The sequence below is a fragment of the Microtus oregoni genome, unplaced genomic scaffold (assembly GCF_018167655.1).
Source record: "Microtus oregoni isolate MIOR12 unplaced genomic scaffold, Mior012 000118F_ref0000498, whole genome shotgun sequence".
Classification (NCBI taxonomy): Eukaryota; Metazoa; Chordata; class Mammalia; order Rodentia; family Cricetidae; genus Microtus; species Microtus oregoni.
In genome coordinates this window covers 1,956,417-1,979,152 of record NW_024544747.1, presented here as the reverse complement: position 1 = coordinate 1,979,152, position 22,736 = coordinate 1,956,417, and the positions used below count along the sequence as shown (strand labels likewise).

Below are 22,736 nucleotides of genomic sequence, written 5' to 3'. Positions count from 1 at the left end.
ACTGCCAGATATCGTCCACCTGTGCTCCGCGCTCCGATTGGCTGCTCGGTCCGCTCTCTGATTGGTTGTGGCGGGCACCTCGCCGGCTGGTGGCTATGAAGGTGGCGCTGGCTGATGGTTGAGCGTTGGCTTCAGGGTTGGGGTCGCCGCATGTGCGATCCGCTCCCACGGGATCAGAGGGCGAGGACTGCTGCTGCTCAACCTGGAATCCACCGGCGAGACCGGGCTCCGCCCGGCCATGCCCGCCGGGAGCAACGAGCCGGACGGCGTCCTCAGCTATCAGGTGGGCCCCGCCTCCCGCTCCTCCCCGGCTCAGTCTGGGTCGGGTGCCCACCGCCCGGCTCCCGTTCCAGCCTGGGCTCCGGGCGTGTCCCCGAGAGCCGGGGGATGGGGGGGGGGGGGGCGCGTGGGACGCCAGGGGGCGCTCAGGGTGGCCAGGAAGGGTGACCTTGGGCCGAACCCTGAGCCGCCGGCACCGCCGCAGCCCCCGCATCGCCTGCTGCCCGGTGTCCCGGACCAGTGACCTCTGTCCGCGGGTCCCCTTTGGCGGCAGACGCCGGCTTCTGGCCTTGCCTCGCATTGCCTTAGGTGGTCGAGAGGGTATCCGGGGACCTTCGCGGGTCTTTGTGTTTTGATTCTGGTTCCTCGGTGGCTAAGAGGAAGCCTTGCAAAGACCCTGAGAATGTGGCCAGCTTTGTGTATCGTCGCCCTGCTGTCCAGACAGCCGATAAGTTCTGAGGAAGGGATTGCACATGGACCAGGGAAGCCAGGAACGACACCACCAGCCTTAAGTAGTTGATGGTGGAACTGCAGGGGCGGTTGATATTAGGAAGCATTTGGACTAGGTAGTAAGAGTGTGTGGGTTCAAGTCCCGGTCTGTTTCTTATAGGCTTTCTCACCTTGTGCGTGCTACTTGCCTCTTTGAACCTCAGTTTCCCCATCTATTAAAATGGAAATAGTAATGTTTGTACGGTTTACTTCACAGGGCTGTTTTAAGGACTCTGTGAATCACGGTTTATTGTGTGAGCCCTAATAAGCGAGTAGTAGCTTTTTGAATTCTCACCCACCCGCCTTGTGAAACCCGGATCAGATGTGATTGCTGCCCTGGAAAGAGGATTTGAAGGAGGGAAGGGAACCGAGACGATGTTGTTGCAGAAGGGTGGTGGGTTTTGGAAACAAATGCCCAGTTGACATGGTAGTGGGGTCTGGGAAAGGCAGGGGAAACTTCCTGAGTGTTGCGACACGGGTGTGACACTCCCTACTCCTCTTCTTTCCTGGCAGTACTATTTGCTTGCCAGTCACCAAAATAAATACATGTGAGATTTTTGGGAAATCTTTCCATATCTGATCTCATGACATGCCATGTTATAGTCAGCTTCTGTTTGGGAGACAGAAGCAAAAAGAGGCCAAGGTCTTGCTCCTCCCAGCTGCTGGGAAAGGAAGAGAATTAGCTTTGTTTGTTTTGCCATTGAGAATGCTGGGGATGGACTGCCTTCTTACTTAAAGGCAGACACCCTGCTGCTGAGCCATATCCCCAGCCTGTGTTTGTGTGTGTGTGTGTGTGTGTGTGTGTGTGTATGTTCGGTGGCCAGAGTTTGATAACTGGTATCTTTATCACTCTATCTTTATTTACTGAAAACATGTTCTTGCACAGAACCTGGAACCATTTTAGCTGGCCAGTGAGCCCCTGGGATCTGCTTGTCTCCGCCACCCACTCGCCCCACCCCCACCCCCACCCCCAATGCTGGCTGCTTCCATGGGTGCTGGGGTCTGCGTCCAGGTCTTTATTCTGTGAGACAAGCACGTCACCCATCTTCATTTCACACAAAATACTAGGAGCCTGAGGCAGGAGGATCATATGTTTGGGGTTCACATAGACTACATAATGAGACCCTGTCTCAAAAGATCTGCACAAGGAACTGTGTTGTTATAAAATCAGGTGCTTTGACACATCTCAGACCATCCTGTGAGTGTACATTGACGCACATCGTAGGAGATTTTTCTAAGAAGAAAATGGGCAAAGGTCTGAAGAATGACTCTCAGCTGAAGGAAAGGGGAGGTCAGAGACTTGGAAACAGAGGAGAGGATGTACAACAGTCCTGTGGCCGATAGGGGGCGCGTTCTGCAAGGACGTATGGTGGAGCCCAGGGAGCAAGGAGGAAATGGCGGGGTGTGTCCTGGGTTCCTAACAGCTAGACACCTTGGCCCCCACTGAAGAAGCTGATATGTACCTGAGGACCAAGAGCAGTCATGATGAGCTTTAGTCCTGCTCAGATTTCCTCTGTTGAAAGATTTCTCTGGCTTCTGTGGGCGATCAAGCTCGGATGTGAGCAGACCCTGTGTCTAACATGCAGAATGTGTGCGGGTTATGGCCAGTACATAGGCACCCTTAGGTTTCTGCTGATGGTCGGTGGTTTGGGTTTCTGAACAAACAATAAATATGTTCTTTACATTGAGCTATTATTATTGTGGGTCACGGAGTGGAGAGAGAAGAGGGAGGGACCAGCAGGTGCTCGTGAAGTCAGGCTTTAGACACAGGAACTTGAGAATTCGGAAGGGGAGGAGAATGGGGACTGAAAGAGAAAAGGAAGTGGGAATGGCCTGGAGGAGACATAGTCAACCAATGGGCAGTGACCTTAGTGACCAAGCCCCCTGTCTGCCCACCCGAGAGAGCTGGGCCTTGCAAAGAGAGTAGATTGTGTGACTCGATGGAAGCAGAGAGGTTCCAGACATCTCATCCCCCATCCCAAGACTAGAGTTTTCTCTGGTGGACTCCAGCCCTTCCCTTTGATTCTCTTCACAGCCGGCTCCACCGTGCAGCCAGCGGGGTTTAGGAATGCCAGCCAGATCATGTCCTCACTTGACCCCTGCCAGCGGCTTCCTAGTGAATTTTAGAATAAAATCCTAACTCTGCGGTGGCTTACCAAGGTTGGACATATGACTGAAGCCTTGCCCATCGTGCCGGGAGTGCCCTTCTCTCTCACCGTGCACTCCGACTCTGGCTTGCTTTGTGTTTCTTTAGTATGACCAGCTCCCTCACAGCTCGGGAATGTGTCCTCTTTCTAGGACACTCTTCCAGCTCGGTGTCGTCATGACTCATTTGTATCTCCTGAAGAATAGCTTCCCCTGACCTCCACCCTGAGTCACACTGCTCCGTAGGATGCTCTTTGTGTTCCTCCCTAGCACACTGTGTATGAGTCTTCTTGTTTTGATGTCCTGCTGTCTTCTTGAGGAAGTTTCAGGAGGGCAGGGCGTGCAGGTGACCCTGTCTCATACATCGCCCAGTGTCCAGTTAGTGCTTGGCTGCTGGAGGGGAAGACTCGGGAGGCTGAAGTCTTTCTCTTAGGAGCTCGTGGTCTACTAACAGGATTTGCACGAAGCAGCAGATGGCTGTTAGTGGCACACTCATAAGCTCCCCGTTCTTTGGTACCTTTGCTCAGGTTAGCGAGCTGCAGAAACTTTCCCGTCTCTTCTCTGAGGAAATTCCATTCTGGCCTTCAGAGCTGGTTCCATGGAGCTCCACCAGGATTTGCCACTCGGTCTCCTCTGCCCACTCCTCCCGCCAAGCACTCCCATGTGTCCACTCTGCTCCTGCCACTTGCCCAATCTTCCCTTCGTTGCTGTGTGAGCAGGGAATGCTTTCTATGTGCCGGGCACCAAGCTGGCTGCTTTCCACGTGTTCCCCTTTCTTTAGTGACAGCGCTGAGGATTGCACCCGAGCCTCACACATGCCCGGCAAGCACTCTGTGGCTGTACTGCCCAACCTCACATCCCAGTTATCTTCCTGTCATCCTGAGAATATGCACCTGTATTGGTCCCACTGCATAAACAAAGAAATGGAGATGCAGTGAGGTGAAGGGACTTCCAGAAAGGGCAGAGCCGCTGCTCTCCCAAGGCTGTGCCCTCAACTACTGTGCGTTACCACAGCTGTTTGTCTTGCCATCTGGAGCTGCGCCTGGCCCTGAGTGAGGACCAGAAGAGCTTGGAAAGGCACACAAGGAATGCATTGGAGTACAGCCGGCTGGAGTGAGGGAGGCCAGCCCGAGGCTGCTGGCATGATGCAGGCTGTGTCAATGTGGCCTGCATCATCTACCTTGCTAAGCTCTCTGAGGTGTTACTGACATTTTAGGAGTTGATGAGCCCTTACAAGTTGGGAGTAATAGAAAGCAACCAGACAGCTTAGGGAAAGCCCTACTTTGTGCTAGAACACCCGACAGCCTCTCAGTTCTGCTGAACAGCACTTTCAGAATTGACCAGAAGGAAGTGCTGGAAGGACTGGGAGGTCGGGCATCACAGCGTCCAGGTAGGTAGTGCTGGGCATCACTGGACGTCCAGGGAGCGTAGGGACAGTGGACAGAGGGCATCGGTGGGACATTCAGGAAGCGTGGAGACACTGAACAGAAGGGCATCGACGGGACGTCGAGGGAGCGTGGAAATAGTGACAAGGAAAGCAAAGAAGCCTGGCTTTTATGTGCACCAGTGCTAGAACAGTTGTACCAACTCCAAACCCTGGAGACAGACATAGGAGCAAATGGCTGTGATCCCCGCACTTGGAATGTAGAAGCAGGAGAATTAGTTCAAGGTCAAAGCCAGGGAGATGGCACAATGGATAGAGCACTTCTGGACAAGTATGACCACCTGAGTTTGAACTGTGAGACCTGCATAAAGGTAGGAAAAGACAGACTGGACAGAGTTGTCCTCTGACCTTGATAGGTACACCATGGCAGCACATGCCTGCATACACTATACATACGTGCACACACACACACACAGACACACACACGGTGTAATGCTTAAAAAAAGATGAATCAACAGTTAAAAACACTTGTTGCTCTTGCAGAGTACCCTAGTTCAATTCCCAGCACCCGATGGTGGCTCGTAACCATAACTCCAGTTCCAGGGGCTCTGATGCCTTCTTCTAAAACTGGGCACACAAGTAGTGCACACACACATATATGTGCAGGTAAAGCACTCATACACATAAATCTAGAAAAAAGTTCACAATTGATGTTGGCTACATAGACCGTTCAAGGCCAGCCTGGGCTGTGTGAGACTCTGGCTAAACAAACAGCCAGGAGACGGTGCCAAACCCTGGCGTGTGGGCGATGACTGAGGCATACAGCCGGCTGGAAGAGCATGCCCCTGTCTCTTACGGTAGACCGGGAACAAACACGCAGGACAAGAGTTCCCGAAGGAGCTGTGGCTTCTAGTGTCCATTGACTTTGGCACAGGAACACAGAACCTGTTTGCTGAACAAATGAACGAGCGGCTCCAGGGAGAGCAGATTGGCATCCCAAGGGTCATGGTCAGTTTGTGGTAAGCAGATGATAAGAATTTGCTCAACACTACTGAACAAAAGTGCCAATCCTGGATGGAGTTTGCCCTGTCACCTCATTGCAGAATAACAAGCCGACCCCGTCCTCTCCTAGCAGGTGGGGTGGCGTGAGAACCTGTGGGTACCCTCTGCCATGCCCTTCCAGCTCTGCTGGGAAGCTTTGTAGCAGAGCTGTGGGCCAAGCAGAGCCGTGGGCAGAAAACGGGGCAGCTCAGGCTGCACGATTACTTTCTAGGAGCCTTAGATACCCATCTCAGTGCTGTTTGCCCTGGCAGCGTAACCAGGGCCCGTAGTCATCAACACAAGGAAAAGCAGCAAGTCGGCTCTAAATGCGCTGCTAGGTTACAGCAGCACACCTTAGGAGACTTGGCCATTTCCCATAAGGTAAGAACAAGTTCACGCTAGCTGTGGTTGTTAGGGAGTCCAAATACACACACTGCACTAGCCTCTTACTGCCTCCGTGACATTACCAGAGGCAGAGTGTCTCAAACTACCTGTGTCTACATGGGAACAGTTCTGCAGTGGTAGTCTGATGCCTTTGCTTGTAAGCATAAGCTGTCGCCAGGGCTGTGGTTCTGGAAGCCTCAGGACAGAGTCTCTTTGTTCCTTCCTATCCTGTTAGATTAAGACTAGCCCATGTTCTTTGGCTCTTCGTTTCCCCCTTCTCTTCTTCCTGCCTCAGGGCCAGAAATCACGTCTTAAAGGCCAAAAATTTTACCTCAAATCTTCCTCTCTGATTCTACTACTCTGCCTCTTTTGTTTGTGGATGAATTTTGGAAAATATTTACATGGCTGAGAGTTTTCCTTGCATGCATGTGGATGCTTCAGTTACCCCAGAGACCAGAAGAAGGCATTGAATTCCCTGGAACTGTAGTTACAGGTGGTTATGAACAATTATGTGGGTGCTGAGAACTAAACCCAAGTCCTTGGCAAAAGCAACCAGTGTATCTAACAAACCATCACAACAACCTCTAAAAGAAAGGATCTCCCTGTGTAGCCAAGTCTGGCCTAGAATTCACTGTGTAGACCAGGCTGGCCTGGAATTCACTGTGTAGACCAGGTTGGCCTGGAATTCACTGTGTAGACCAGGCTGGCCTGGAATTCATTGTGTAGACCAGGCTGGCCTGGAATTCATTGTGTAGACCAGGCTGGCCTGGAACTTGTGCTCTTTCTGCTTCAGTCTCCCACGTGCTGGAGTACAACCACACCTGGCTTTACAATGCTTTAGATTACAGGAAGTTACTCTGGAGTTTACGTAATTTCCAACAGACTTCTTGGAAGGTCAGTTGATCAGTGATGTGACCTTTAGCTGTAGTCTTAATTCTCTTTTGCCAGGTAAAGTCACAAACTCAGATCACTGGGGATCAGATGGGCATCTCTCCAAGAGCCATTATTCTCCAAGTCTGTGCTAATTAGGAGCGACTCTAAGTGGGGTTCAAGGGAAGAATGGCAGAGCCACTGTGGAGTCTCTTTTCCCAGCAAACTGCTGGAGGGTGCGAGGGACAGGGCAGCTCATGGCTCACGACTCCTGCCACAGGCCTTGTGGACCAGTGTTTGTAGGCAGTGAGGAAGTTAGTGAAGGCACTCAGGCATGTCCAACCTTTCACCGTGAGGCAGGCACATGGCTGTCATCCACAGAGTTCACGCTCGAGAACTGCACGGCTCTTTGTTTCAGAAAGCCACCAAAAAGATCTCCTCTTTGCTTCTTTTGTTCTAAGCCAAAGTTGGACATGCGCAAGAAAAGTAGAGAGCTGGCTCAGGCTCGGCGGCCAGGCTTCCACTGAGGGCCAGAATCCAGGTGAAGAGGCAGATGGACCAGGGGCTGGAAACAGCTGAGAGCTGCTGAGCAAAAGGACTCTTGGGTATGTGAGGTCCTGGAGCACTGACGGCTTGGGAAGATGGTGTGAATCTCAAGCTGGTCTCACTGTGGGTATGAATCCATGATTAGTTTTCTGGAACACTCAAAATTGGCACTGCCTTTGCTTTGGGCACTATCAATACATAATTAATAACAAACTTGAACCTTGTAACCCCTCTCGGCTCCTGTGAGATCTTACTTTGTCTTGATTTAGGACTTTGTGAAGATTAAGTATGTGATATCTGTAGCAAAACTGGTAGGCGTTAAGTAAGCCTTTTGTTGAAATTAGTTCCTGTTCTTTGGTTGACTAGAAACCCAGGAGGTAGGTCTGAGGATGTCCTCTGTGCGGAGTGCTCGCCTGGGGGACCTGGAGCTCACTCTGCAGCACTCAGCAAAAGCTTTCTTGATGTTCTGGGTGCGAATGATGGTTGGGGGGAGTGCCGCAGCTGAAGACTGCAAACATTGGCTCCATGGGGTGGACTGGGGATGGAAGAGGTGTTTGAGATAAAGTTGGGATGCTCGTACCAGAAGAGGGATGGAGTTCATTTGGGCACAAGTCCAGAATAGCCAGCAGGGGCAGTGTGTCTAGAAGGGGTTCTGCGTGGCCTGTGCCCACAACCTTCATTCTCCCTGCAGCTTCTTGGCTGTGTCTAGGAGTTAGGGCATTATGTAATAATAATTAGCCCTGTTTTTGTCTTTTTCTTTGTTCATCACTGAAAGCAAGGCTTTAATTTACCAAAATCAGACTCATTTTTTTTTTCTTGAGACCGGGTCTCACTCTGTAGCCGTGACTGTCCTGGAACTCAGTATGTAGACCAGGTTGATCTTGAACTTAGAGATCACCTGTCTGTGCCTCCTGCGTGCTGGGATTAAAGATGTGTCACCGTGTCCTGCTTCATTCATTTTCTTTAGTAATAATTTTTATGTTTTGTAATTATAATATAGTCATGTCCCAGCTCCCTTTTCCTTTCCTCTCTCCAACCCTTCTCATTCACTCTCTTGCTCTCTTTCTCACATCATAGTCTGGTTTTCTTTAATTGTTCACACAGACACACACACACGTGCGCGCGAACACACACACAACACACACAGTATATAAATACAGCCTGCTCGGTCCACATGTCGGCTGTATGGATGTGCTCTCAGAGCTGACCTCTCAGTGTTGGATAACTAGTTTGGGGAGCTTTCTCCTGGAAAAGACAATTTTTTAAGGATCATAAACAGCACTTTATCTCTCAAGACATGCCATGCAATGTCAATGATTTAATTTAAAAAGTTTATTATCATTTTTGTTCGTGTGTACGTGTGTATTTGTCTCTGAGTGTGTATGTGTGTGTGCTTGCGCACATAGGCACTTGCGAGCACACATGCCTGTGGAGGCCAGAAGAGGGTGTCAGATCCCCTGGAGCTGGAGTTATTGTGGTTGATTGAAAGCTGCCTGATTTGGGTGCTGGAAAGCAAACTCTGGTTCTCTATATGAACAGCAAGTGCTTAGCAACTGACTCTCTCTCCAGCATCCCAGTGTCAAAGCTTTAGTTGAATTAGCCACCTCAGCTCTAACTAATCCCTGGGACCGTCCAATTCAGGCTTAATAGGAGGCATCATTCATGAGCCACTCAGAGGAAATATAAAAAGAGGATTACTTTACATGTTGTTTTTCCAATTCACTACTTCCCTCCCTCCTGCCCTCCCTCTCCTTTTCTCTTAAGCGTGTTTAATGTGTTTCCTGTGAATATAATCGTTCTTGAGTCACAAGGCCCTCTGAGACTCTGGTAAAAGTCGTGGGCAGCCCCCCACACCACCAAACATACATGCACACATACTGCCCCCTCCTCTGAAGCATCCACAGGTATTCTAGGAATTCATGGACTCCACATTGGTAAATCTTGCTTTCTGTGGACAGTGATGGTGGCAGAAGAAAATACAACCGGACTGGGTGGCCCCTGCAGCAGCCATAGACCAGGAGGCCCAGTCTTTTTTTTCTTTTAAACTTAACAGTTTCAGACAATTTTGGCATATGCTTGAAATTTGGGGAACATTTCAAATGTCTATCAAAGGAGAAACATTTGCATAGTGAATCACCCTGTGCCCATGACTTGGCATCAAGAATGAACACACATCTTGTTTCTTCTCTGTCTCTCTCCAGACTCTAATCCCAGCTGAAGGGCGCCTTTTACAATGTATTGATGGCACATCACAGGATTATTAACTGAAAAGGTTTTGCAGCCTGATAAGCCTCTCTGCTGCTGCAATAGTCTAAGTCAGAGCAAACCGAATTAGAGAAAGCCTGGGTTTAACAGATACCAGCGCTCCCAGGTGGCATTCCAGCCCCCCAGAGAGGAGAAGGAAGGAAGACCAGAAACCACTGTTTGTTGTCTGTGGGGCAGTTTAAATACCCTGTGGGTGTGGTCTTGAGCATCTCTGGGGAGGGTCATCTTTTGTTGGTCTTTCTTGGAGCTGGAGTCTGGACTGAGACAACTCCCAGGAGAGGGGGCTTGGGATGGAACTTCCAAACAATTACCATACCTTAAAAAGTACCTGAGAGCAGGCAGATCTCTGTGAGTTCAAAGCCAGTCTGGTCCACATAGCAAGTTCCAGGACATCCAGGGTTACATAGAAAGACCCTGTCTCAACAACAAATTATAAATAAAGGATTATAATCAGATAGCCATTCTGTTTAAATTTCTGTGAATTAGTTATAATTATAATTATTTTTTCTTTTATTTTTTAAACATGACTTTGTGTGAGCCAGGACGCACGTTCATATTCCAGTGTGGCCTTTTCAGTGTTCCAGCTGCTAATGGATGCGGATAGTGACTGCTCCTCTGGCGGACAAAGAGGACGAACATCTGTCAGTGAGCTCAGCTCTGGATAACCAAGATAAGAAAGCTTGAAGTTTTCCAGTAGTTGACTTTACTCTCTCTCTCCATACACAACGACATACATACATACGTACACATAACACACATATAGATATGTATATATACATATATAATGTTGAAGATGTGTTTTTTAAATTGTTATAATTAATTTTATTCTTTGAGATTATAATGTATTTGTATCAGTTATCCCTTTCCTTCCCTCCCTCCCACCGCTATTGATTTATAGTCTTAGAGAAATCTATAAGTTCTACCTCTCTTCCTCCCTCTCCATATTGGCACCTTGTTCTGTGCTATGCCGGCTGTCTGCTGAGATGGTACCAACTATTATAAGTGATGCTGGATATTTAAATATCAGCTTGGAGACTAGCTCTAGCTGGATAGTAACTTGGTAGTCAACATTAATAATTACCTCCATATAAAATTATACCTGGCTTCAAGAGACTATATGATAACATAAAGAGTTCAGAAAGTAGGCCAGGTGGTAGTGGCGCACATCTTTAATCCCAGAACTTGGGAGGCAGGTGGAACTCTTGTTAATTCAAGGCCAGCCTGATCTACAGAGCAAGTTCCAGGACAGGCTCCAAAGCTACACAGAGAAACCACACACACACACACACACAACATGAGTTCAGAAACTAATATTCCTCATTGGAAGTTACTTGTCACGTGCTGGCATTGTCCTAGTCAGGAAGTGACACCTGTCCTGGAGCTTACAGGGACGCATGCTGGGTTCAGTGTAGGCCACTGTGCTGGGCTCTAGGGGACACTCACGGATGACAGTGTGTTTCCATGCTAAGTGTGGTGGTACATGCCTTTAAGCCCAGCAGAGGCAGGTAGATTTCTGAATTCCAGGCTAACCAGGGCTACATACTGAGACCCTGTCTTAAAAAACAAATCAAGAAGGCAAGAAGGGAGGGAGAGCAGGAGGGAGGGGAAACTCAGGACCTGAAAGATAAGCTAGGTAAGCAGAGCGCATGTGAGTAAAGTCAGTTGTTTTCCACTAAAACGTGTTTCCTAGCCCCTCGTGCACACAAAAGAGAACAGAAAATGATTCTGCAGGGAAGACTGTGGACTCTGCAGCTTCTCTGCAAGTAGGAGCTGCTGTGCGCTGGAAATCGTGTTCATCATATGGGGCTGAGGGAGGTGCGGAGGTTAAAAGGTGCATCTGAAGATTAACTGAGCCACGGTGGGCAGGCCTTTAATCCCTGCAGTGGGGTGGCAGAGGCAGGTGGATCTCTGTGAGTCTGAGGCCAGCGTGGTTTATAGACTGAGTTCCAGGACAGCTAGGGCTGTTAAGCAGAGAAACACTATGTCGAAAATAAAAAATACTATATAGGCCAATTTCAGTCTTTTTCCTTCCTCCTCTTCCTGCCACCCCTCTCCAGGGTCTTTCTGTGTAGCCTCCCAGACCTGGTTCTCACTATAGAGCCCAGGCTGGCTTTAAACTCATGGCCATCTTTTTGCCTCATCTGTGATTACAAGTGTGAACATCGTGCTTGGCTCTGAAACATTAGCTTCATCTGATAATTCTTCGGTGTGTCTCTCCACTTATGGCCTGCACCACACCAGCCCGTGGTCCAAAGGGAAGCAGTCTTCACTGACCACAAGTGGCCTGGTCACCATTCGCATTGGCACTTGGCCCACATGTCCCATGTTTGTTCTGATTTTAGAGACTTTGAGGCAAACAGCTTTATTTCCACAGTACACTGCAGAGGGCACAGAACATTCTCTTTTGTCCCTGTCCCACCCCCTGCCCGCCCTCTTTTATTATCCACTTCCCCAGCAGAGCAGCTTTCTGTGCTAAGTCCGTAGCTTGCACTAGGGTGATGCCTTAGTGCAGGACATTCTGTAGGCTTAGATGTTTGATGACATGGCCCCCCCATGCTTAGACCATACAGACTCATTCCCGTGCCCCCAAATGCTCTGTGTGTGACCTTTTAGCTCCTCCCCCCAGCTCTTCTTTTTTGGTCGGGGGGAAGGAAGGTTTCCAGACAAGGTTTCTCCCTGTAGCCTTGGCTGTTCTGGAACTTACTCTGTAGGCCAGGCTGGCCTTGAACTCACAGTTCAAATGGATAGATCTAGGAAAAAACATATTGAGTGAGGTAACCCAGACCCAGAAACACAGATATAAAATCTACTCACTCATAAGTGGCTTTTAGACATAAAGCAAAGAAAAACCAGCCTACAATTCACAACCCCAGAGAACCTAGACAACAGTGATGACCCTAAAAGAGACTTACATGGATCTAATCTACATGGGAAGTAGAAAATACAGTATCTCCTGAGTAAATTGGGAGTGTGGGGGTAATGGGCAAGGGTAGAAGGGAGGGGATGGAAAGGAGTAGAGAGGAGAAAAGGTATAGCTTAATAAAAACAGTAAAAAACAAACAAACAGATCTGTCTGCCTCTGCCCTCCTGAGTGCTGGGATTAAAGATATGCGCCATCACAACCAGTACATTCTTCTTCTTCGTTTTTTTTTTAAAGATAGATTTATTTATTTATTTATTTATTTATTTATTTATTATGTACACAACATCCCTTCCATGTATGCTTGCATGCCAGAAGAGGGCACCAGATCTCATTATAGATGGCTGTGAGCCACCATGTGGTTTCTGGGAATTGAACTCGGGACCTCTGGAAGAGCAGTCAGTGCTCTTAACCTCTGAGTCATCTCTCTAGTCCCTACATTCTTCTTTTTTATTGTTTCCATAGCTTTGTCTTTTCCTGAATATCACAGGGCTGGAATTATTCAGTACATGGAATTTTCTTCCTTTCCTTTCCTCTTTCTTTCTTTCTTTCTTTCTTTCTTTCTTTCTTTCTCTTTATTAAAAGCAACAACAAAACACCCCAAACCGACTTCCCTAGAACTAGTGATTGTCCTGCCTCGGCTTCCTGAGTTCTGAGGTTACAGGAGTGTGCTACCACACTGGGTTAAAAGTTTATGGAGAGTTAATAATTCTTTTCAGTTTTCTTTTCTCTTCTCTATGCAGTGCTATAGATGGAGCACAGGGCCTCATGCATGCCAGGCTCACTCTCCCCCACCGTCCTGTGTCTGCAGGGCCTCATGCATGCCAGGTCAGCTCTCCTCCACCGTCCTGTGTCTGCAGGGCCTCATGCATGCCAGGCCAGCTCTCCCCCACCGTCCTGTGTCTGCAGGGCCTCATGTATGCCAGGTCAGCTCTCCCCCACCGTCCTGTGTCTGCAGGGCCTCATGCATGCCAGGCCAGCTCTCCCACACTGTCCTGTGTCTCCAGGTCTCATGGCCTCTTGAATTGGCTTCTTTCACTTAATAAAATGCATTTAAGGCATTCATCTTCTTATGACTTAATAGTTCATTTCTTTTTCAAGCCCACACTACTCCATTGTCTAGATGGACCACAGTTTATCTGTTCACCAAGAAGGACATCTTGGTTGCTTCTAAATTTTAGCAATTATGAATAAAACTTCTGCATGCTTCTATGTTCAGGTTTTTGTGTTGATTTAAAACTTTTTATAACTGGGTTTCCCTGTGTAATAGTCCTGGCTGTCCTGGAACTTGCTCTATAGACCAGTCTGGTCTTGAACTCACAGAGATCTGCCTGCCTCTGTCTCCGGAGTGCTGGGATTAAAGGTGTGCTCCACTACCGCCAAAATAATGATAATAATAATAGTAATAATAATTATAATAAAGTTTTGGGTGGTAACTATCAACACTGATTTATAAAGTAAGAATTTGTTTTTGGAAGAAACTGTCTTCTAGTGTGGCTGCAGAATTGCGTTTTTCCCCAACAGCAAAGAGGGAGGTCTGTTGTTACTAGTGTCCTAGATTCTTGACCATCCCAATAGCTGTGCAGACCTTGCTTTTGAACAGGGTCTGGCTGTGTACTGCATAGTCCAGGCTGGTGTGGAACCCATTGATCCTTGCCTCAGCTTCCCAAGTGCTAGGATCAAAGGTGTGCGCCACCACCGCCTGCCCCTAGATACATTTTAAAATCACGTTTCTTATCTACTTGTTTTGTATCTTGTGCACACATGCACATGCCATGGCGCCCATGGAGAGGTCAGACGACGACGTGGGGAGTCAGTTTTCTTTCCATCGTGCGGGTCCTGTCTCAAGGATTGAGCTCAGGTTGTCAGGCTTGGTGGTGAGGGCCTTTACCTGCTGAGCCATCTTGTTGGCCCTGCACAATTTTTTTTTTTTAAAAAAAAAGAAACAGCTAATGGTTTGAATAAAAATCTAATAGGCTTATTGTTTAACCTGCTTGAATTTTCTGAAACAGAAAATGGTGTAAGAGCCCGCGATCCCAGTGCTAATGGCGCTGTGCTGACGGCACCCGGCTGAGTGGACGGAGTGCAGTGTTGCTGCTGACTGTATTCCATGGTGGTGTTTTCTGTGAAACCCTGTGAAAACCCTGGATTCTCGGTGAATTCGTATTTAGGTTTAGATGCTTTATCAGACTCAGGGACGATTTATACCGCAGTCCCCAGTCACTCATTGTCTCTCGTTGCTCGCTGGCAGCCACTGAAGGCCTGTGCAGTCCGCAAGCGGTTTTCAAGTGGTGTTTGGGAATTTTTAAAAGATATTTTTCATTTATTCTGTAATGAAAAGCCTCTCTCATCTGCTCTGGTTCACGTGGAAGAGAGCCTAGACAAACTGTCACCTTCCCAAGTGAAGGGTTACCTTGATAGCACTGTCCTTCAACGAAGGCTGATCAGTTCAAGTGTGTGTGTGTGCGCACGCGCGCAAGCGTGTGTGTGTGTGTGTGTGTGTGTGTGTGCATGCGTGTGCGTGTGAAAGTGTGTGCATGTGTGCGTGTGCATGTATGTGTGTGTGAAAGTGTGTGCATGTGTGTGCGTGAGCCTGTGCGTGTGCGTGTGTGTGTGTTGAACCCAGGGCCCTGCACAGGCTAGACAATGCTTCTTGTTAGATGTTACAGTGCACAGACTCACTGATCTTAGCATATTTGTTCTGTGTAGCCTACTGAAATCCTGTCCACACTGAAGCGCAGGTTACTTGTAGTTGGCAAGGACCCTCCAAAGCAGCTGCTGGTGCCCGTGGCCGTGTGTCTGCTGCTCTTCTTGCTTTCTTACTGTCTGATAAAACGGGAGGGTTCAAACACGTTCCAGACCTGTAGCCAGCCAATTTTTGTTTTGTTTTGAGAGGGTCTTACTGTGTGGGCCAGGCTGGCCTGTAACAGTCACAGATATTCTTGCTCCTGCTTCTGAAGTGCTGGGTTTGAAAGCGGACGCCACTATGCCCTTCTATCAGCTGTTTTGTTTCGTTTTTTTCAAGAAACTCTGATTTCTTTAAGTAGAGAATGATATTTTCAGAGGTCATAATCTTGGTGCCAATGATACTTCGAGCTACGGTTGATCATGTGTTATAGGCCTTTGAAAGGACAGAGGTTAAAAATATCTACTAATTTAAAGCTATTTATGGACAAAGGATGTGTCGTATGTTTTCACTGATGCGTTCCACGTGAGAAAGACGTAGCCTTTTTATTTACCTTCTGTCTCTGCTCTCATGTCTCATTTCGAACCCTTTGAGAGTCCTTCCTCTCAGCCACACTGGGGATGACACAGTTCACACAGTCAGTCACCGCACAGCACACTGTGCCCTCAGATGCCGATGCCCAGTGTGAGTGCTGCGACCAAGGGCATGGTGACTGCAGGCCGCTCAGGGGGCTCCACGCAGTGGCTTACACTAATCCCGTTCTCAGGGTGGCTGAAGCACGACAGCCCGTGGGAGGGCAGCCAGGGCTACAGAGAAAGACTTGTTCTCAAAAGCCAATAAAGAGAAAAAGCAGTTTATGATCTTCGCTGCTGTTGTCTGTCTCTTGGGAATGTGTACTGCTTGGGCAATTGGCTACTTTGTCCTGGTTTCTCTTTGTCTCCTGTTTTACCAGGAACTGATCTGGAGTTGGAATGCCAGCCCCAGCCGGCCGTGTTCCAGCTCTGTGCGCTCTGACTTAGAATCAATCTTCTGAAATAGCTACACCACCAATTTCACGTCTGCTTGTTTGGTTTTTAATTTGAGAATTCCCTTTGGAAGAGATGTACTTTTATTCATGTGTGTCTGTGTCTGTGAACACCTGCCCTGTGTGTGCAGGTCATGTGGCGGCTGGTGGAGCTCTCTCCAGCCCTGTGCTCTAAAATCTAGCCAGGCGTTTATGTTCCAGCTCCCTTTTCTTTGTTAAGATGGAGCAAATCACAGTTTTCTCCACTTTGCTTTTAAAACTTATTATTATCTCTTAAATATTTTTCATAGTAGTAATATGTAATTTTAAATATCTACAAAAGTAAATTATCAAATTAATCACGAATTGACATTTGACATTCTATTTCTCTAAGAATATCTATGTTAATCTCATTAAAATATCGTCTCACTGGAGAACTGGATTGCCTGTCTTCAGCATTGTGTTGTGGGGGGGTGGGCGTAGATGGGCTTGATGATGTGGGGGCTTCAGAGTGAGTTGGAGATCTGAGCTATACCTGGAGGGCGATCCTGGCGAGCTAAGGGGCTGGGGGAAGCACCAAGCCTGGCAGTGTGCACAGGCCACGTGGAAGTGAGAGTGTGCCTGTGTCCCTGTGGTGAAGTAGCCCAGTTGGAGCCTCATGCCGGGAAAGGGAAAGTAAGTCCAGAGTAGCACTTAGTGTGTTTGTCTTAGTGGCCCGATGCCTGTGAAGGAGGAGGGGACTGGGTCACAGCATTCTTTTAAGAAAGACTTTCTGGAAGCTGGAGAGATGGTTCCGTGGTTAAGAGCCCTGGCTGCTCTTCCAGAGGACCTGGGTGCAATTCCTAGCACCCACATGGCAGCTCCCAATAGTCTGTAACTCCAAGATCTGACACCTGCACGCAGACATACATGCAGGCAAAACACCAATGCACATAAAATAAAGTTAAATTAAATCTTAAAAAAAAGTCTTACTGAGCAGTTACTATGTGAATGTTTCTGTGCTGTGTATGGGGCTAGAGTCTTTTAAAAATATCTCTCTTTTCCTTTCCTTTCTTCTCTGAGACAGTTTCGCCATGCAACACTGGCTGGCCTGGAACTTGCTCTATAGACAAGGTTGTTCTCTGCCTCCCGAGTGCATCATGCCTGGCTTGTTTTGTTTTGAATTATGTACACGTGTGTGAGTGTGTGTGCACGAGTGCAGTTGCCCCACGGAGCCCAGAAGAGGGCATCGGATCTCCTGGAGCTGGAGTTAGAGGCTGGAAACGGCAAGAGTATACACACTCTTAACCACTGGTCCATCTCTCTAGCCCCCACATCTCTGTTTCCTTGCTAAGCAGAATTGCAGTATGCCTTTAGGACATAAAAACTGGGGGCTGTTAGGTTAGTTTGGAAGTGAGGGGCAGTCACCATTCAAGGCAAGTGCCTGCTGGAGTTGCCTTTGCAGATGTGTAACTGGGCCATTGGAGAGGATGGAGCTGCTCAGTCTTAACTCCTTCTACCACATCTGTGATCTCGGGGTATGGTTATTTAATGTTACAGCCTGGGAAAGAGAATGACTGCCATATTTGCATCTCAAGGGGATGTGAAGTTCCAACTTAAAAATATATATAAACCACTGTTTTCCCCTCCAGGTATCTCAGAGGAGCCTTGGTATGTACTGTGGTTTGGAGTATTTGAATGATGAATATGCGTGTATTTCCATGGTCGTTTGCATTGGAGAATGAATATGCATGTATTCCTGTGACCATTTGCATATCTGTTTTTAAACAGAGACCAGATGAGGAAGCTGTGGTGGATCAGGGCGGGACCAGCACAACCCTCAACATTCACTATGAGAAGGAAGAGTTGGAAGGTGAGAGGCTGCCTCCCATGGCCAGGGAAAACAAAAGCCCTCTGGAGACCTGGGTTCACATCTGACTCTTTTTTTCCTGGCTGAGGGACCCTGTGGGGAAAACAGCTACCTTCCTTTGCCTCTTGGTCCTTATCTTAAACAAGAGCAGAGATAAGAGTGCCTCTGTCTGATAGGCTTGGTGCAGGACCCAGTAGGCAGCGTGAGACACAGGCATGGAGTACTGGGCCACTCAGCACAGATATCAACAATAGCAAAAACCCTTTCTTTGAAACTGTGAAGTGATCACTTAGTTCACTGACTCTTCGTAACTGCTACCCTTTTGTTTGTAGCACTGGATTTTTTTTTAAAACTTATTTTACATACCAACCAGTTTCCCCTTTCTCTTCTCCTCCCTTTCTCTCCACCACACCTCTTTTTTACCCCCTGCCCCAAATAGGGTAAGGCCTCCCTTAGGGAGTCAATAGAGCCTGGCATATCAATTTCAGGCAGGAGCGAGCTCCTTTCCCCTGCATCAAGGCTGAGCCAGGCATCCCACCATAGGGGGTGGGTTCCAAAAAGCCAGCTCGTGCACGAGGGACTGATTCTGACCCCACTGCTAGGTTGATCCCATGCAGGCTCCCTAGCTGTTTGGTCTAGAGTCTGTGAGCTCCCGCGAGCGGGGGTCAGCTGTCTCTGTGGGTTTCCCAACCATGATCTTGACTCCCACTGCATCTGTAGTACTGTTAATCACACAGGCAAAAATAGGACTATGACCACAATTTCTGAGATATTTGAAGCAAGCTTTATTAAATACTGGCTGGGATTCTGGACTCTGGCCAGGTCCCTACCCAGGATTTCCAGAGTGTTGGGCCAAATTACCTTAGCCAGGGGCTTTATAAAGGCAAACCCTGCAAGACTCTGCACTTCTGGCCTTCGTCCAAGCAGAGGCAAGCATATATCCAGCTGTACTTCCTGCCTCTGTGCCTCCCACTTACCTGTGATGGAGCACATCCTGTGCAGTTGGGGCCGCCAACCTTGTTTACAGAAGTGAGAACACTTGACTTGTTGTCCTACATGAACAAGAGCCCCCACATTCCAGGAAGTTATACCTGTAAGCGGGGCTTACAGGTTAGAAGCACTTTTTAAAATATAAATCTCTTAGACTCAGTAATTTAAACTTAAACATAACTTCAGCCCTCACAGTACCCGAGACACATGTTGGTGCAACTTCCAATTTAGTTTTGAGAACCGACCTGATAGTGGGGGAAGACTGGGTGGAATCCATCTTTTCTCCCTCTCTACTGCAAGGCAGACACACAGGTATCACCTCACCCTCCAGGCCTTGGCACCTTGCTTCCTCGTGCTGTCCCAACGCCTCGCAGGGTATTGTGAGCAGCTCCATTGTCCTCTAGCAATTACCTGTGCACTTTAATCCTCCACTGGGAAGTGGACATGTTTGAATGTTTTTGTGAGGGAATAGAATAGTAAACCCAGACAAGTTCTCTTGGATCTTGAGGGCCAGGTCTCATCCATCGAGGTCAGCTGAGCAACATCTCCGGATGATGTCATGCTCCCCTCTGCTGGGAAAGAAAACTGCAGGATGTCACATTGCTGGGGGACGCCGTGCTGGAAAATGACATTGCTCCTGATTAAGTGCTAGATTTATGACTCCTGATGTCAGCTTAATGCACTTTAACAAAAGCTAGTCCCACTTGGTTGTATTTGTAGTTTTAAGGAGGCTTGCCTGTGTTCCACATGTAGGACTTCCTGTGGTTATCCACTTAGAGTCATCTTGGGAGCCCAAAGGAGCAGAGTCTCCCTTAGGGCTCCCTGGTGGGTGCTCGGCCAACCGCACCAGCTGCAGTGTGGTCTGCAGCCCCATCTCTGTGGTGGCTCCAACCCATGCTTTCTCTTCTGTCCCAAAGACCCCGTGTCTCTCATTTATGGCTGTTCTCAGTGCACATGTGTGTGTGTGTGTGTGTGTGTGTGCGTGTGTGTGTTTGTGTGTTTATGTGTGTGTTTGTGTGTGTGTTTGTGTGTGTGTGTGCGCGCGCGTGTGTGTGTTTGTGTGTGTGTGCGCGCGTGTGTGTCTGTTTCTGTGTGTGTTTGTGTCTGTGTGTGTGTCTGTGTGTTTGTGTCTGTGTGTGTTTGTGTCTGTGTGTGTGCATTCTTATTTTTAAAAACAGCAACATCTTTCTTACAAGTTTTACTAAATTATTTGCACCCGCATGGCCCCAGTAGACTCACTGTGACACTCACTATCGAATGAGCGTGGTTCCACACCAGTGCTGGAGTAGATCTCAGCAGGGACTTGGAGTTCACATATCACAGTTGGGAGTAAGCAGCTGCTCATCTGTAATGCAAGACAGAAAAAAAGGCGCGAGAAAAGCTTCAGCTGGGGCTCTGGGTGGCTTGGAGGAAGGAGACCACACATCTCACCGGGGAGATTAGAAACAATGCCAAGGAGGCAGAGTTTGCCGAGAATTTGGTGAGTGCATGTGCAGACAGTGCCAGCACACTTGAGGAAGAGCAGCCTGGCTCAGGTAGAGAGTGTGAACCACTGTGGATACAGCAGCTATGGAAGGCGGAGGGCGCCGAGACCAACCACTGGGTGCTGGCGAAGCTACAAAGGTGTGCACGTGTATTCTTCTCCAGAATGTTCGTTCTGTGCCAGAGGTAGGGCTACCCGTTTTGCTCTCTTGAGCTGATAACCTGGTTTTTTAGGGTCGTTTATTTCCATGTTAAATATGTAAACTTGACCTAAAGGAAAGAAAATCCAAAGAAGTGAGGAGAACTGAGCACAGTTGTCCTGGACACACAGGATGGATACTGAGAACTGAGCACAGGGATACTGGACACACAATATGGCCACTGAGAACTGACCACAGGGACACTGGACACACAGGATGGACACTGAGATCGAGCACAGGGACACTGGACACACAGGATGGACACTGAGATCGAGCACAGGGACACTGGACACACAGGATGGTCACTGAGAACTGAGAACAGGGGTGCTGCACACACAAGATGGACCATATGACTGTAACCAGGAGAACAACTCTGTAACGTTCAGTTAGTGTGGAGGGCAGGGAAGAGACCCTGCTTCGTCAGAGCAGGAGACGTGAATGGCTTGATGTTCCTGATCTATGGGACCTGTTGTGGGAATTCATTCAGCCAATAGCCTTTTGGGTATCAACCAATGAGGGCATGGTCTGAGGTCTAAGCAGATGAAAACTGTGCTTGCTCTCTGTTGGTTGGTGGTCAGAGTTTGGGTCACAGCTTCCAGCACCCATAGAGGACCGTGGCTCTCCACCCTTATCATGACTTAAAACCAGGGGCTAGGAGAGTCGCGTGTAGAAGTGAACTTGAAATTCAAAGACTGGGTCCCACTGAAAAAGAGGAGAGAGCAAGGGTCAAGAGTCACCCTTGTTTTGGGTTATGAGACATCTGAAGGTGTCCGGCGGCAGCGGCACGAGAGTGCAAGGAACCCAGAACACCAAAGAAGACGGGCATCTGGAGTTCCCGGATACATGCCGGGCTCGCCGTGGAGTCTGTGGAACTGGGAGATGTGCTAGACAGAGCTTTGGTGACTAAGTGCCATCTGATGTCCTTACTGCATACAGCTTTACTAGAGGGCAGGGACAGAAGCCACAGTCAGAGGCCATGGGGCAGGAACTTGGCGGGGGGAGTGAGGCCAGTCATGATTCTTGGTGGGAAAGGAAGGAGAGGGGGAAACACGGGGAACAGCCAGTGGGAGTCTTCAAAGGTCAGCCATGGAAGGACTGGATTGAGGAGAGAGTGAGGGTAGCCATCCCAGCAGAGGGACAGGGGAGTGGGAGGCATGGGATGGAGAACTCCCGAGCCGGGCAGAGGAGCCAGACAGTGATGGACAGCGTTTCCATGAGATGCCCCGCGTCTTCTCAGTAAAGCAAGAAACAAGGAGTCAAAGGGAAGGAATGGGTGTAGGTAGGATTCAAAGACACCAGCTAAAGATGCCAGGAGCCATGGGAACAGTGTGGGCACAGCAGTGTTGCGAGTATAAGGCTTTGGAACAGCCCTGAAGCTTCTGATTCTGGGCTCCAGGCTTGGCAGGAAGTCAGGTGGAGGATGGAAACCAAAGGGGGTGTATGGGAGGAGTGGGAGCAGGAGGAGGGGCGAGAAAGGACGGCTGTCGGGTCACTTACTTCCGTGTCCTCCACTCTGTGCCCGTCTTTAGTGTCTCTAAACCCAACCACGCCCCCTCTGAGGTAGAAGGTCCGTCTGCAGCAGTCTAGGTGGTATGGCCTGCGGTGCTGGGCATGGCCTTGAGCAGTTTCTGTCCTAATCTTCTTTGCTGCTCTTGATAACCCCGTGAGTTAAAAAGAAAGAGTGCCAGCGTTCTTTTAGTAGCTGAGTCAAGAGAGGCTTGTTCATCCTCAGACATCCAGTGCTGAAAGGGAGCTTTAAGCCCAGCTGGGCTGACTGGGGCCTTGACCATGCTTAACCACTTCCTGCCAAAACCGGCCAAAGTCCCCATACAGGAATTGTCTCTTAAAATCACCCCATTGTTCTTGTAATAGCAAAAAGTAACATATATCCATAGTTTGTAAGTCATATCCCCTCCTTCCCTTCCTATTCTCCCTCCCTCTTCCAATCCTCCCTCGTCCCCCCTCCCTCTCAGAGCCTTGCACACACCAAGGCGTCCAGCTGCATTCCCGTGCTCTAATATGTGACCTGCTGTGCCCTTCACATGTCCTTCAGTCTCACGTGTTCTTCATTAGATTGCCACACATCCTCGTGAGGTTTATAGCCACATGCAAGACAGAGAAAGACACTGCCAACTCTGTGATTGCTGTCTTTATTAGTGGAGTCTGCGATGTTTAATCATTCCAGAAGGGCCTGGCACAAAAA

General features: G+C 48.7%; 1 protein-coding gene and 1 long non-coding RNA gene across 4 annotated transcripts in view; both read left to right on the top strand.

Moving 5' to 3' along the window:
• Slc4a8 (solute carrier family 4 member 8) overlaps positions 1 to 22,736 on the top strand; it is a 71,418-nt gene continuing 48,682 nt past the window's right edge. For 2 of the 3 annotated variants that reach the window (XR_005973753.1, XM_041645962.1), the window contains exon 1: positions 1 to 283. Coding sequence is in view for 2 of the 3 variants with exons in the window: in XM_041645962.1 (XP_041501896.1) it covers positions 115 to 283 (169 nt within the window). In the remaining variant the exon portion in view is untranslated. Of the gene's footprint in view, positions 284 to 17,782; positions 17,865 to 22,736 lie in introns of all 3 variants that reach the window. The other variant, XM_041645963.1, reaches the window with a different exon arrangement.
• Positions 5,452 to 7,369, top strand: LOC121444169. Its single transcript, XR_005973754.1, has 2 exons — positions 5,452 to 5,719; positions 7,054 to 7,369. It is a non-coding gene; the product is annotated as an uncharacterized LOC121444169 (long non-coding RNA).